The 15,279-nt window shown below is 43.2% G+C and overlaps 1 protein-coding gene across 2 annotated transcripts in view; it reads right to left on the minus strand.

Annotated features, from left to right (window-relative positions):
• Positions 1 to 15,279, minus strand: part of SF3A3 (splicing factor 3a subunit 3) — a 28,005-nt gene that overhangs the window by 8,897 nt on the left and 3,829 nt on the right. Inside the window, exons 4-16 of one of the 2 annotated variants that reach the window (XM_021683733.2) lie at positions 15,190 to 15,237; positions 12,975 to 13,027; positions 12,773 to 12,878; positions 9,912 to 9,984; positions 9,460 to 9,551; positions 7,953 to 8,035; positions 6,712 to 6,850; positions 5,935 to 6,003; positions 5,429 to 5,496; positions 5,163 to 5,270; positions 3,927 to 3,996; positions 1,327 to 1,491; positions 1,121 to 1,231 (exon numbers count right to left, since the gene is read on the minus strand). In XM_021683733.2, the coding sequence (XP_021539408.1) occupies positions 1,121 to 1,231; positions 1,327 to 1,491; positions 3,927 to 3,996; positions 5,163 to 5,270; positions 5,429 to 5,496; positions 5,935 to 6,003; positions 6,712 to 6,850; positions 7,953 to 8,035; positions 9,460 to 9,551; positions 9,912 to 9,984; positions 12,773 to 12,878; positions 12,975 to 13,027; positions 15,190 to 15,237 (1,185 nt within the window). The remainder of the gene's footprint in view (positions 1 to 1,120; positions 1,232 to 1,326; positions 1,492 to 3,926; positions 3,997 to 5,162; positions 5,271 to 5,428; positions 5,497 to 5,934; positions 6,004 to 6,711; positions 6,851 to 7,952; positions 8,036 to 9,459; positions 9,552 to 9,911; positions 9,985 to 12,772; positions 12,879 to 12,974; positions 13,028 to 15,189; positions 15,238 to 15,279) is intronic. The other variant, XM_044913978.1, reaches the window with a different exon arrangement.

Here is a 15,279-nt window from a genome sequence, read left to right on the forward strand (position 1 = left end):
CAAGATCTAGATCCAATAATAGTCCAGACAAAACCTGGGTCAAGACCACAGAAAAACACCACAACTCTAATTAACCAGTGACCTCCCACGCAGCCCCCACCACCAGCATGAGTAAGCGTTACTGATGGCAGGTCACCTCTGTAAGGGGGAAGGATGTGAAAAAGAGCATGGAGAGACAATGACAGTTTGGGCTCAGGGATGGCAAATGGCATGGGCTTTATCCTGGCTGCAAATTCCAATGCATTGGAGGTAGTACTGAGAAAAATTCAGAGATGACTCAGGGGTTCAATAGAAAAGACCCAGGATCAGTTAGTAATATGGATGTCTGAGGGAGGGAGCAAAGAGTTCATATACATTCTCTACCCTTGGTCTAGCAAATCTTTTCCATTTGTTTTTTGTTTTTAAAGATTTTATTTATTTATTTGAGAGAGAGAGAGAGTGAGAGAGAGCGCAAGAGGGGGTAGGGTTAGAGGGAGAAACAGACTCCCCACCGAGCAGGGAGCCCGATAAGGGACTCGATCCCGGAACTCCGGGATCATGACCCGAGCCGAAGGCAGTTGCCTAACCAACTGGGCCACCCAGGCACCCAATCTTTTCCATTTGTAAAACTTCCTTCCAAGTACTAAGAATCAAAGGCTGAAACACAACAAGGGTGAATCCACTTCCTGGAGTACTACCCAGATAATGCCTTGTCTCAAGAATTCCTTGATAAACGTTATCCTTAGTTCTTATTTTTCAAAGAGGAAAAGGCCCATTTAAGACACAAAAAAGGAGGCAGCCAGTCCCTTCTTTGGTCCTATGTACTAGCAGTGGGTACAGAAGTGAGGATGGTCTAAGGTACTGAGAGAAAGATAAAATGAGAGAAGTGCAAGAACAAGCAACAGCAAACAGAAATGAGGTTCAAATAGCAGAGTGCCAGAATGCCTCCAGAAACCATCTCAGGCATTATTCTAGGCTAGCACGATGCCAGAGGTCAAATGCCACATGCTTGACTTCAGATCCACTCCTTGCTTCTCTTAAGCTCTGGATACTAGTGTTCTTCTCAGGCTGTTCTTATCCTCTCTGAAAGCTGTGTGTTTCATACTTCAATTTCCAGGAGAAATGGCTCTGAATTCCTTACAGCAAAGTGCCGCTGGAAGGCCTTGGGACCTCGGTAGGTGTAATTTCCACAAATCTCACAGTTATAGTTGATGTTTAGACCATGAAGCTTATACAGCCAGTAGGGAATAGGCTAAAAGAAATCAGATAAGAAACAGTATTAGACTCATGTCTGCATCTGCTTCCTGAATGGGCAATGGAAAGGAAGGTGGTAATGCTGGCACGTACTTTGCCATCCCAGCCGAGAGGCAGGTTCTTGGGGTTGTAAATGATCTCATTCTCTTCGTCTTCACTTTCACTCTCACTGATCTGCTCTTCCTCTTCTTCTTCTCGCTCTTCTCCGGTCCTTGCCTGCTTGCGTTGTACATTTTCATGAGTGAGATGTCGCTGTTCCTAAGTCAGGTCCACAAATGAAAAGGGAAGTCAGAAAAAAGTAGTGCAGAACAAGAAGGGCAATTTTCTACAACCCTTGCTGACCCCTCACTTCCGAGGATACGGTTTTCTTATTTGTACAATAAAGGGACAATCTTGCCTTCATATCAAAACTCCTTATCTTACCAATAGGCTCTCCCTGATCCCGAAGGAAAAAGTCAAAGGTTTTAGGTCACTTGCCTAAGATACTCATCTGAGGCCACGGACTATTACAGAACAAAAGAGAACAAAGTATTTTCTGTCTCTAAAAATATTTCCTTACCCAGTCCTTTCTTCTTCCTCACCAAGATGACAACCTTCTTACTTGCCCTGAGTCTCTCCTCATTCCAGTCCAACTTCCATTTTTTCCCCAAATTTATGTACTTTTAAAAAACCCCAATCTAATGGTACACTTTTTAAAAAATTTTTATTGTCTTTCTACTATTTAAAGAACAAAGTCCAAATCTCCAACATAACTCTCCAAATTATTCTCTGACCACTCTCTCCCTTATAAGGCACACTCCACACACACTGGTTTTCTTCTCATTATTTTCTAATATCTACTTTCTCTCCATGATGTTTTACCTTCATCCTTCCTGTTTTTGCTTCCTAGAACATTCTTTTTTTTTTAATATTTATTTGACAGAGAGAGACACAGTGAGAGAGGGAACACAAGCAGGGGGAGTGGGAGAGGGAGAAGCAGGCTTCCCGCCAAACAGGGAGCCCGATGTGGGGCTCGATCCCAGGACCCTGGGATCATGACCTGAGCCGAAGGCACACGCTTAACGACTGAGCCACTCAGGTGCCCTTCTCCTTCCTAGAACATTCTTTCTTCCTCTTTCTACTTAGAAAACACAGTCTCAATGTGTTGTAGCAGGCATCAGATTGCGCTGCAATCATTTATCTCCCCCAATCACAAAGTGGCCTTTTCAAGGTCAAGAGACATGTCATATTCACTACTGTATCCAAGGATTGAGCAAATGTCTGGAAACCAACAGGTATCAATAAATGGTGAGATAAGAATAAAAATCCTATCAGTACATAATAGGAGCAACTCCTAAAAACCATTCTGGCTGGAATTCTAGAGAGTGGTGCCACCTTGTGGCAGGGAAAGCAAAATGCTCTCAAAGGAGGGAGAAAGTAGTGGGTGCATCTCAGGTCATGGGTACAAATCAGCCTCCCAATCATCTTCAGAGGACTAGCAACTCAGACTGCTGCCCATACTAGCACAGCCAAGTTCACTGTGTAGAATATTAGTGCCCCCAGTGTCCAACATTCTAGCTAGGAAAGCAGTTGGGAACCAACAGCTGACGAGTTCTATGCTATTATATGCATGGTCCTCAAACAAAGGCAGAATGAAAACATCCATGCAACTGACAGAGACATGTAAACAGGTTATCTGAGCCAGAACCATCACTCAAAATGCCATCTGAACATCAATAAAGGGAAAGGTGGGGCGCCTGGGTGGCTCAGATAATTAAGCGTCTGCCTTCGGCTCAGGTCATGATCCCAGGGTCCTGGGATCGAGCCCCACGTCGGGCTCCTGGCTCAGCGAGGAGCCTGCTTCTCCCTCTCCCTCTGCCTCTCTCCTTGCTCATGCTCTCTCTCTCTCCGTATCTGTGTCTCAAATGAATAAATAAAATCTTTAGGAAAAAAAATAAATAAATAAAGGAAAAGGCTCTGACAGCAGCTGAAAATTGTACAAAGCAGACATTCTCTGAAAAGCTGATCTTCTGCAGGACTCCCAGAGATACTGACCATTTTCTTTGGATGCGTGCTGCCCTTTCTTCTACCTTCTCTTCCCTGAAAGAGTGATTTCCCTTGTATTCCTCCTCCTTTTTCTCTGAGATAAGCATCCTGTCCGGTGAGGCCTTTTTCCACTCTCAACCCACCCTTCAGCTTTCTTAAAAGAATATTCAAGAAGCAGCTCATAGCCAGCTTTGTACCACTAACATTCTAGCCCTAGCAAATTCCCCGCTATCTTCTGAATATATAAGTATTGTCTTTTCGTAATAAGCTATACCTGAAAAGCTGCTGTAAGTAGACTTTCTCCTAATGCCTTTTGAGTATCTGCTTCCATCTCCTAGGTATATTCGGGAACTTCTAGGTATATTCTGGAATGCAAAGAACCTACACCATTCTGGATACTACACTGAGAGGGGAGTCTACTCTCTCTGCTTGGCCTCATGGAAATTGGGCAACCCTGGGAATATCACATAACAACAGGCACCTATGAACAGAACAGGACCTCACTGAAGGGTCAAGTACCTGAGAGAACCCTATTTTCTGCTGAAATAGTTTAACACCCACCCTTCCTCTTTCGCTCCTAAAAAAAAAAAAAAAATCCCATGAGTTCACATTTCTCTGATTCCCATACCTTGTAGTATTTACTGCTCTCAGCAGAGTTCATTACTTACCCCAAGAATCTCTACATATTCATAGATCTGGGCTTCTAAGAAGGCAATGTCTTTGTTCCTCTCAGTGTCTCTGGAAACAAGAAACAAGCTGTATCACTCAAGGATTCTTTTACCCAATGCCTTGGAACATTTATTCCAAGGGTGCATTAAAAACTACAAGCATGTGACAAATGTCATGCTGTGAAAGCAAATGCTTTGTTCAGCTCAGGACTTGCTAACGGAAGTATTAAGGTTATTTCTTGGAATGCATGGAAGCTTCTTCTTTGACCTCATTCTAGAAGACATAAAACACATCAAGATACTTAAACTGCCATCATTATAATCTACAAAGAGGGCGTCTGGGTGGCTCAGTTGGTTAAGCGACTGCCTTCGGCTCAGGTCATGATCCTGGAGTCCCGGGATCGAGTCCCACATCGGGCTCCCTGCTCAGCAGGGAGTCTGCCTCTCTCTCTGACCCTCCCCCCTCTCATGCTCTCTATCTCATTCTCTCTCTCAAATAAATAAATAAAAATCTTAAAAAAAAAAAATCTACAAAGAACATGTGGTATAGGAGACAAGCTCTGGGACAGGGAGACTTCGGCACAAATCCTGATCCTTAATACTTAGCAACTCTAAGATAGTGGGCACATTCCATAACTTTTCTGAGTCCTTTTCTGCAAAAAATCAGGGTAACAACTACTTTTCAGAATTACATAACACATATTAAAAAAATACCCCGTATAAGCATGTGGCTCAAGAAGAGATTCAACTACAGGGATGAAAGGTACAGCACAGGGAATATAGCCAATGGCACCTTATAGTGTTCTATGGTGACAGATGGTAGGTATGCTTGTGATGAGCACAGCATAACGTATAGAGTTGTCAAATCACTATGTTGTACACCTCAAACTAACGTAACATTGTGTGTCAACTATACTTCAATTAAAAAAAGATTCAATTGTCATTAGTAAAAATAAACTTAGAAAAATATTTTTGGAACCTATTTAGGCTCCACAGCCTCCTGAGGTAACAAAAAGTACCTACAGCCGTTTCAACATTAACTCGCCCTCAATCACCAGAATAGAGTAGACTGTCCTTGGTGTATAACAATGACAGCACTCTACCATTTGCAGAGAAAAAAGGCAAACTGGATCTCTCTGAATCAGTAATGTCAATAAAACAGGTTGCTGTGGTACAAATTCTGCATGGGAATAAAATCTTAAAACTGTCCACAGAAGTGCCACCCCAGCCACTCACCGCTTGGTGCCTTTTGACTTGGGATTTTTGGCAAACAGAGAGGTGTCAAGTGATTCCAGGGACTTTCCTTTGGTGCTGAAGAGCCTCTGGGCTCGCTCTTCTAGGGTCCTAAGGAGACAGGAGGGGAAAGGGTTTCAGAGTTACTCTACCATATAGGCCTGCATATTTTTGCAGCGCAGGATAATGGAAAGAATGGAATCAGAGTCAGTTATTGTGCAAACATACAGTAAAACAGGACAATTCTGATAGAAAAAGCAGTCTCTTACCCACCACACTTCAAGCCTAAAGCTAAGAGTGCAGATTTCAATCTGTCCAGACCCAGGGAGGCCAACTCCTACATAAAAAAGAGCCGAGTTACAATTTGATATAAGTAGATTTTGAGAAACAACAAATGCTTAAACTTAGGTCTTTGCAGGCGGGTGTCTGGGTGTTCTTGAAGCTATGGCAAAACCATACATCACATAGCCAATACCTAGCACTAAGTTCAAACTCTCCAAAGGACTGACCCTGTGGTCAAGTTCATATGTAATCATACTGGTAATGATAACCTCCACTATAGTTTCGTATAGTTAGAATTATTTTATAGTTTTCAAAGCAATTGGGTAAGTTTTTTTTCTTTTTAGCTTTATCTTTCCATGTTCTTTGTAGATGCCTGGTCCTAGGAACTGGTGTCTCATCGTATAATACATCCATGGCATTTGAAACAGGAAATTGAGTGGTTTCTCTGAGGAGTGAACAGGTGAGACCAGTACAGTTACTAAAGAAAATATACCTCCCAGGAGGAGAATGCAGAAAGATCAAGATGGGCTCCAGCATGAGTCAGGGCACTGCTTGTCTCTTTCTGGAAAGAAGAACAGTAAGATCCAGGTTTAGAACAAAGACAAGAGAGCCATCTATCTACATTACCAGGTGGTAGATGGTCTTTTTTTTTTTTTTTTTAAACAATTTTATTTATTTATTTGTCAGAGAGAGAGGGAACACAAGCAGAGGGAGCAGCAGAGGGAGAAGCAGGCTCCCCGCTGAGCAGGGAGCCCAATGCGGGACTCGATCCCAGGACCCTGAGATCATGACTTGAGCCGGAGGCAGACGCTTAACTGACTGAGCCACCTAGGTGTCCCAGATGGCCTCTTTCTTATTATACACATGCGTGACTATGAATTAAATTCCCATAAGAGCAGAGCCAAAGATAAGATGGTTCATACTCTCCCTGAGAGTTCAGGAAAACTCAAGTTTATCACCAGGAGTGAAAATACATGATGGAGATTCTAGCACATAATCTTTTCAGTTTTGGGTCAATAGGAACCACACAGCAGTAATGACATAGTTGGCAAAAATGCTGGGCTCAGCCAATGGCAAGAATGCCCTGACAAATCTCATTCCAAAGTACACATGGGAAGAAAACCTGACATATATGGCAGAGGACACCTCATAGTCACAACTGATCCCAAAGGATCAGCAGCTAATGCCCTAAGGTGGAGGCTCAATATTCAAGTACAACAATTAATTCAATTCCTCTGCATGTCCTCTCCCCAACCCCACTGAAGCTCACCGGCCATCCAGGAAAGGTACCATTCTCCCATTTCTTCTCAAATTCATTCTGAATCTTCCCAAAAAGTTCATTCTGATCTTGGAGGGGCTTCACTCGATCTGTGTAATCTTGAAGGTACTCAAGAAGCATCTCCAGGTATCTAAAAAGGAACAATACAGAGAAAGCAGAATTTGTACTTTTTATATATTATTATGCTCTGTAAAATATAATTCCAATGATACCAGTTTTTCAAAGTAATAATACTAGTTTTTAGAATGAGTTTGCAATTGAATTTTTTCCTGTCATCTTTTTTTTTTAAGATTTTATTTATTTATTTGACAGAGAGAGACATAGCGAGAGAGGGAACACAAGCAGGGGGAGTAGGAGAGGGAGAAGCAGGCTTCCCCACGGAGCAGGGAGCCCGATGTGGGGCTCGATCCCAGGACCCTGGGATCACGACCTGAGCCGAAGGCAGACGCTTAACGACTGAGCCACCCAGGCACCCCTTTCCTGTCATCTTGATTCTACACTTTCTGATCTCATTTCATCCTCATGACATAATTCCAAATACTAAAATCTTAACTCACATAAAAGATTTTAGTTAAAAAGAAAATGAGAAAAAGAGAGAAAATCAGTAGTACAGATCACTAACCAGGGGCATAAAAACACAAACAAAACTTTCCATCTATACATCACAGCCAAGCACCTTACTTTGGTCACAATGAAAAATGCTAATCTTTTTCTTGTTAAACTCCAAAGACACAGATCCCTGAATGAGACTTCCTTCTACAATGAGACAAATTTAAGAGAACAGCATGGGCATAAGATCACAGATGTGCCAACAGATGCACATTCTTCCAGAGCCAGAGTATGACAAATGTTTAAAACTATGGCATTCAAGGGCGCCTGGGTGGCTCAGTTGGTTAAGCGACTGCCTTCAGCTCAGGTCATGATCCTGCAGTCCCGGGATAGAGTCCTGCATCGGGCTCCCTGCTCAGCAGGGAGTCTGCTTCTCCCTCTGACCCTCCCCCCTCTCATGTGCTCTCTCTCTCTCATTCTCTCTCTCAAATAAATAAAATCTTTTAAAAAAATAAATAAATAAAATAAAACTATGGCATTCAAAATCCCTATCCTCCAATAAACCTGGAAGTCATTTGTGTCCTTCTTTCAGGCAATAAAATTCAGAACTCTGCCATCAGATCTTTACATTAAATAACCTTCTAATCAAATCCAGGACAGGCCTAGAGGCTAGCAATACCTACCTCTTATATTCGGCATTCTTCCTTTCTTTAGGAATGTCAAATAACTGGTCAAAGATGGATAGATATGTGATATAATCCAGCTTCTGAAAAGAGAAATGACAAGAGATCCAGTTAGGGGTTTGCACCAAGTTTCATTATAGTCTCAAATAAATGAAATCAAAACTGAGCGTTGTCTAATAAAGTAACAAGGCCCGGCTCATCTTAGTCTTTTTCTCGCCCATCATTTAATTCCTACACTACCTGGGATGTTAATTCCACTGCACTGAGTAAACTATTAGACATGTAATTAACTCTGCAAAATAAAGATCGAGTCAATAAACAGTAAATGAAAGAAAGATTTGTCCAACACTAACTGCATGCAAGGTTGAAGGCTCTGACACCCACTATATCCTAAACCAAGGTCCTGAAGGTGCCATTTGTTCACTCATGCCGTCACTTACTGAACATCTTTGGACCGAGTACATGGATACAGATGCGAACAAGACAGATACAGGACCTGCCCTCTTTTTTTTAAGATTTTTATTATTTTTTGACAAAGACAGCGAGAGAGGGAACACAAGCAGGGGGACCAGCAGAGGGAGAAGCAGGCTTCCCGCAGAGCAGAGACCCTGATGCGGGGCTCGATCCCAGGACTCTGGGATCATGACCTGAGCCAAAGGCAGACGCTTAACAACTGAGCCACCCAGGTGCCCCAGGACCTGCCCTCCTGAAGCTTCAAGTAGAGTCACTGAACTTTTGGGACATTTCCTCACAACTCCATGAGGAACTTAATCATACATGTCCTTGTAACCTGAGATTGTCACATTCAATCTCAACTCTTGTGATAAAAGACACTAGTAGCCTTCTGCTGGCAGAGATTATGTTTTTATATTTTTCACATACCTAGTACTATGTGTACCTAACACAGGGGCTCAATATGTATTTGTGAGTTTTTAAAAACAATATTTTATGTTTATAAAAGCAAAATATGCTTGCATTAATAAGCAATAACTTTTATTAAGAAAACAGTATGCTTGGGGCGCCCGGCTGGCTCAGTTGATAGAGCATGTGACTCTTGATCTCAGGGTCGTGCGTTTTAAGGCCCATGTTGGGTGTAGAGTTTACTTAAAAAAATAAAAATAAATAGGGGCACCTGGGTGGCTCAGTCGGTTGAGTGTCTGACTCTTAGTTTTGGCTCAGGTTATGATCTCAAGGTCAGGAGATTGAGCCTGCTTGAGATTCTCTGTCTGTCCCTACCCTGTGCATGCATGCACGCACGCGCGCTCTCTCTAAATAAATAAATCTTTAAAAAAAAATTTAAAAACTAAAAATAAAGTAAGATTGCCGTGTTCACTATAAAAACCTTTCATTTTGCGTATTATTTCATTCTAAGAAAGCCCATTACGTCTTTTGTAAGGGTTACAAAACACAAGGAAGATAGTCTAATTGCTTTCTGTCCAGAAAGCCTGACATCCTAACCCACTCCCAGAATCAGACCCATTCCCCCCGCCCCTGCCACTGGTCCTACCTCTGAGGCCTTCAGGTTAATGTATTTGAGGTAACAGTCATGGAGATCCAGGTAACGACCATATCCCTCTTCATCTGTGAACTCGACCAAGTCTGAAAGAATCAAAGATATGCGTGATTCAAACATTAAAGACCACTTTCTTGGACGTGGCTTTTCAAATGGACTGCTAGTTCTCTGTTTCATGACACAGCCTTTCACCCAAATGTCCTATGCTCATGGAGTGAACAGACCTCAGTTTTCCAGGCCAGTGAATTTGAGCGAGGGTAATACAAAATGATTATTTTGTCCAAGGCCAATTTAGGATGTCAATCGGGCCTAGAAACCAGCAAAGAGAGAACCTGGCTATAAATTTCTCTGGGGCTCTGTTTTCTAGGGCCCTCAGGGAAGATCTTAGCTCTGTCATTAACCTGCACTTTTGTTAGTGCTAGAGACAAATGTTGAACCCTACTTACTTTGTGCCTCTTCACTTGGATTCTCTCGAGCCTTCAGAAGCTCCTCAAATTCCACTGACATTGGCACACAGATCTGAGGGAAAAAAGAAAAATTCAGGTGGATTTTTAACAAACAAGTTCCAATGTTGCAGAAATCGACTGTATAGTAAGTTAGCCTTCTGACATTTGAGGCTTGATTTTTCATTAGGAGCCTACTATTATTCTGCAATTACCTTGCTTTTTTCTCTTTTTTTGTACTGTGTAATTAAAAACTCCTGAAGTAACACATGCTCACAAAAACTCAAAACACAAAATGCAAAACCGAAGTCCCCCTTTATTAATTCTGCTGCAAATAGGTAAGCACTGTTAAGAGACCTTTTTATACCAGCTGTTTCCAAATTTTGCTCAACATTAGGATCACCTGGGAGTATTTTAAAAAATCAAATCTTTAAAAAAGTAAAAATCCCCAGAGGATTCAAACATATCTCACAAAATTTGCAAACCACTCTTCTGTATATTTAAATATATGCATATGTACAAGCATATACAGGCATGTGCAAAGTATTTTTTTCACATAATTGGCCTTTTTCCCCCTCACTTAGTCTATATTGGGCACCCTTCCAATCATTTCTTAAAACCATCTATTTCTCAGGGCGCCTGGGTGGCTCAGTCGTTAAGTGTCTGCCTTCGGCTCAGGTCATGATCCCAGCGTCCTGGGATCGAGCCCCGCATCGGGCTCCCTGCTCTGCAGGAAGCCTGCTTCTCCCTCTCCCACTCCCGCTGCTTGTGTTCCCTCTCTCGCTGTCAAATAAATAAAATCTTTAAAAAACAAAAACAAAAAAACCCCATCTATTTCTCATCACCTTTCTACCAAGGCTGGAATAAAGTTAACACATCAGAATGGTACTCATGTCTTCTCTCTTAGTTAGCAAAAGACTTCACTCTCGATGCTTCAAAGGGGTGGGAAGCCTTCTGCTGGTGTGAGAAAGCACCCTCATCTCCTTTCCCTTAACTTCAGTGTCTTCTTTCTGGTATTTCCAGTCTCCTCCTCTCTCTACCTGTGCCCTTAAACATGCACATGTTCCTTAGTTCCTTATAATCCTCCTGCCTCTCCTTTTCTCTGCCAAGCTTTAATTTTTTTATTTTTTATTTTATTTTTTAAAAGATTTTATATATTTATTTGACAGAGACAGAGACCGCGAGAGAGACAACATAAGCAGAGGGAGTGTGAGAGGGAGAAGCAGGCTTCCTGCTGAGCAGGGAGCCCGATGCAGGGCTCGATCCCAGGACCCTGGGACCATGACCTGAGCTGAAGGCAGACGCTCAATGACTGAGCCACTCAGGCGCCAATCTGCTAGGCTTTTAAATGCCTGTCCCCCCCCATCCATACTTCTGCTTCCCCATGACCCACTTTTGCCCATGACCACATTTCCATTCCCACTGCTTCAATGAGGCAGCAATCCTGGCAGTTACCAGTCAACAACAGCTGATGCCAGTGGCCTCCTTTCTGAAATGGTTTGCTTAGCTTCAGTAAGACATGCCCTAGAGCTGTCGTTTGACCTCTGTGATCGAAGTATTCCCAGGCTCCGTTTCACTAAAGTACCTTATTGTCATCAGTACACCCTCACAGCACGTGGAGCACCTCTGAGTCTACCTTTGCATTGTCTCTTTCCCAAAACCCTACGATTCATGGCTTCAACCATCAAGTCTATGAAATAATTCTCTAAAGCACAAGCTTTTTTAAAATCTCTTGCCTGACCCCAGTCACCTAACTTCTACAACTCACAGGACACTTCTACCTTTATAATATCACCTAAAAAGCTACATATATAAAGATTCATTCCCACTGTAAGTGGGTTACCTCTTTACTTCCCCCAAGGGAACAAACAACTTTCCAGTTACACAGTCATGAAAGCTCAGAATAATCTATGACCCATCCCTCTCCACATCTGCTACAGCCATGGTCTTGCTCTCTTTCCCCCCTAGAACTCTGGTCAGCTGTTCAACGGCTTCTAGATAATTGGGATATAATCCCTGCTCCTTATACAATTACAATTCATTGTCATAAGATATAATCAGATCATAAAGATTAACTGGAAGAGAGGAGTGGACTAGGAAAGATATTTCATTAAAGACTTGGCCTCTGGGCTAAGCCCTGACAGTGTATGATCACTGCAAGTGAGTAGAGCCTCTTTGTGTTAGTTGGATCCCCTAGGTAGCAGATTTCAAGACAGAGTTAGGAGCGCAAGGAGTTTATTGGGGGTAATGCCTATGAAAGATAAAAACCTTTATGAGAGCACGATTGGGCAAGGAAAGCCTACATTGTGATTCAGACACAGGCTTTATCCTCCCAGTGAGGAGCTGTGGAGCAAAGACTACTCATTACAAGAGTCTTGCATTGAATGGAAATAGCCAGACCACAGTATCCTCACTTGTGCTCAGTTACTGGCTAGGGCTACCCAGGAAGAGCATGGCCTTGGCCTAAAGATCAGGCAGAAACTGAAAGCACTGGAGTTGTAGGATGTCAGCTAATCATGCTCCTTGCAGCTAAACGGTAGGTTCTTTTGAAAGGACATCTGAATGGTGCATCTCCATTCTCCGTTTTTTTTTTTTTTAAAGATTTTATTTATTCATTTGACAGAGAAAGAGAGCGAGAGCAGGAACACAAGCAGGGGGAGTGGGAGAGGGAGAAGCAGGCTTCCCGCGGAGCAGGGAGCCCGATGCAGGACTCGATCCCAGGACCCTGGGATCATGACCTGAGCCGAAGGCGGACGCTTAACGACTGAGCCACCCAGGCGCCCCTACATCTCCATTCTCCTTACACCCTTCCTTTAGTATGCTCTTCAGGCAGGTTTGGAAAAAATACTTTCTGAGTCTCATACCTCATTTGGGTGTTTCCGATGGAATTCCTTTATTTGCTTGAGTCTATTATAAAATTCGGCAAATTCATTGGGTCCTGAAATGGCATTGAGTTCCTCCTTTCGTAACCTGGAAAAATCCAAAGAACACAGTGCACAAAATCAGTCCTTTAATCATAGCTCCTCAGAGGCACTAACTTCTGGACTAGAAGTGACTATCACTTACCCATCCTTATCATCATACAAATCCCGCAGGTTCCCACTGACTTCCATATACCTCTGAAAGGCAAACACAAAACCCATCAGAAAAAAGCAATCTGTACAACTATAGGGCTAAACAACCAACAGGGCTCACTAGTCAAAGCCCAGGGAAACCTTGAGAGACGTAGTGTTAAAAGTTCCTGTGCTGGGGCGCCTGGGTGGCTCAGTCGTTAAGCGTCTGCCTTCGGCTCAGGTCATGATCCCGGGGTCCTGGGATCGAGCCCCACATCGGGGTCCCTGCTCAGCCGGGAGCCTGCTTCTCCCTCTCCCACTCCTTCTGCTTGTGTTCCCTCTCTAGCTGTCTCTCTGTGTGTCAAATAAATAAATAAAATCTTTAAAAAAAAAAAAAGTTCCTGTGCTTTTTGGGGGTGCCTGGGTGGCGTTGGTTAAGCATCTGACTCCTGATTTTGGCACAAGTCATGATCTTAGGGTTGTGAAATCGAGCCTGTGATGGGCTCTGCACTGGGCATGGAGCCTCCTTGGGATTCTCTCTCCCTCTCTCTGCCCCTCCCCCTCTCAAAAAAAAAAGTTCCTGTGCTTTCTGGTACCTTTTTTTAAAAAATATTTTATTTATTTATTTGACACACAGAGAGGGAGACAGTGAGAGAGAGAGAGCACAAGCGAGGGAGCGGCAGGCAGGCAGTGGGAGAGGGAGAAGCAGGCTCTCTGCTGAGCAAGGAGCCCGATGCGGGACTCAATCCCAGGACCCTGGGATCATGACCTGAGCCGAAGGCAGCCGCTTAACCGACTGAGCCTCCCCGGTGCCCCAGCTTTCTGGTACCTTTAACAGACACCACTGGTTAGTTTTTAAAACAGGTCAAGGTGAAGACTACCTAAGTGACACCTTTTGAAGGGTAGAGTGTTTCTATATTTATTACTGATAAATAATAAATAAAACTTAACTGTCCTTAGAAGAGTCAGCCACATAAAAGTCACCCTCTGAGGGGCGCCTAGGTGGCTCAGTCATTAAGCATCTGCCTTCGGCTCAGGTCATGATCCCAGGGTCCTGGGATCAAGCCCTGCATCGGGCTCCCTGCTCGGTGGAGAGCCTGCTTCTCCCTCTCCCACTCCCCCGCTTGTGTTCCTTCTGTGTGTCTCTCTCTGTCAAATAAATAAAATCTTTAAAAAAAAGAAAAAAAAAGAAGAGTCACCCTCTGCTAAACAGCAGTTCCCATTCCCACCTAAGACCCTTAAAGATAAAAGCGTAGCCCAGGATAATTTTCACTACTTGAAAAAGCTTGACTGAGTGTATAAGCTAAATAAAATCTCACAGCTAACTCTGAATTCAAACTCAAGATAGTACAGTACCTAGTCCCTTTTTCAAAACTTTTGGGGCCAGATCTGCCTCAGAATTTGGAATTTTTAAGTTGGAAAAGGTATTATATATCATGTGCCATCCCTACCGGAATCTGGAACACAATTCTGCAGTGAAAATTATGCATTATTTACTAAGTGGGATAAAGACCATAAAAAGCTTATCTGTTAAGGTCAGGTTTTGCTGCCAAATGAGATCAAGTCAGATTTTGTGCCAAGTAAGTACAACCCCCACCCCACCCCATACCACAAAGAAACTTTGTTTTCACAGTATTTTGGATTTGGGGATTTAAATAAGGAACTAGGAGCTAATAATACTAATTATCTCCTGCAAATCTGAAACTGATTAGGTCTTTCAATCCTTCCTAAACAGATTTCAAATACACGCAAGAATAAAGAGCACTGTATAATAACCTTCATTTACCTATCATTCAGCAATAAGTATCAACATTTTGATTAACTTCCTAAAAGTAAGAAATTGAACTATTAGTAAGAAAACGTAGTTTGGTACGTAAAAATAACTTCAAAACGGTATTCTGGGAGGAAAACACTAATGCCCAGCATTTGGGGGGTGGGGGGAGAAAGGATGGTACCTTTTGCGTCTGGGCCACTGACTCCTAATAACTATTCTTTGTACATCATAGGGCACAGGATGGTATGAATAAGAGGTCCCATTCACAGAGGTGAGGAAGGGCAGTTCAGCACCCTCGGGTTGGGTAGCCGCGAGGACATCTCCAGGCAGACAACCCGCGACTGGTCAATCTGGCTACTTTTGGCCAGGGCTCATGTTGAGACCCCGCACCCCGCCTCCCCTCTCTTTTCCACCTCATCCCGACCCAAACAGAAGCGGACAGCGGGGCACTCACATCTTGCATGGCCCGTGTGCGGTGGTCAGAATTGATCTGGTCCCGGAGCTGGAGAAAAGCAAACGGTGACACAGACGCCGTTAGTCGGAG

This window comes from Neomonachus schauinslandi, chromosome 4 (genome assembly GCF_002201575.2).
Source record: "Neomonachus schauinslandi chromosome 4, ASM220157v2, whole genome shotgun sequence".
Taxonomy (NCBI): domain Eukaryota; kingdom Metazoa; phylum Chordata; class Mammalia; order Carnivora; family Phocidae; genus Neomonachus; species Neomonachus schauinslandi.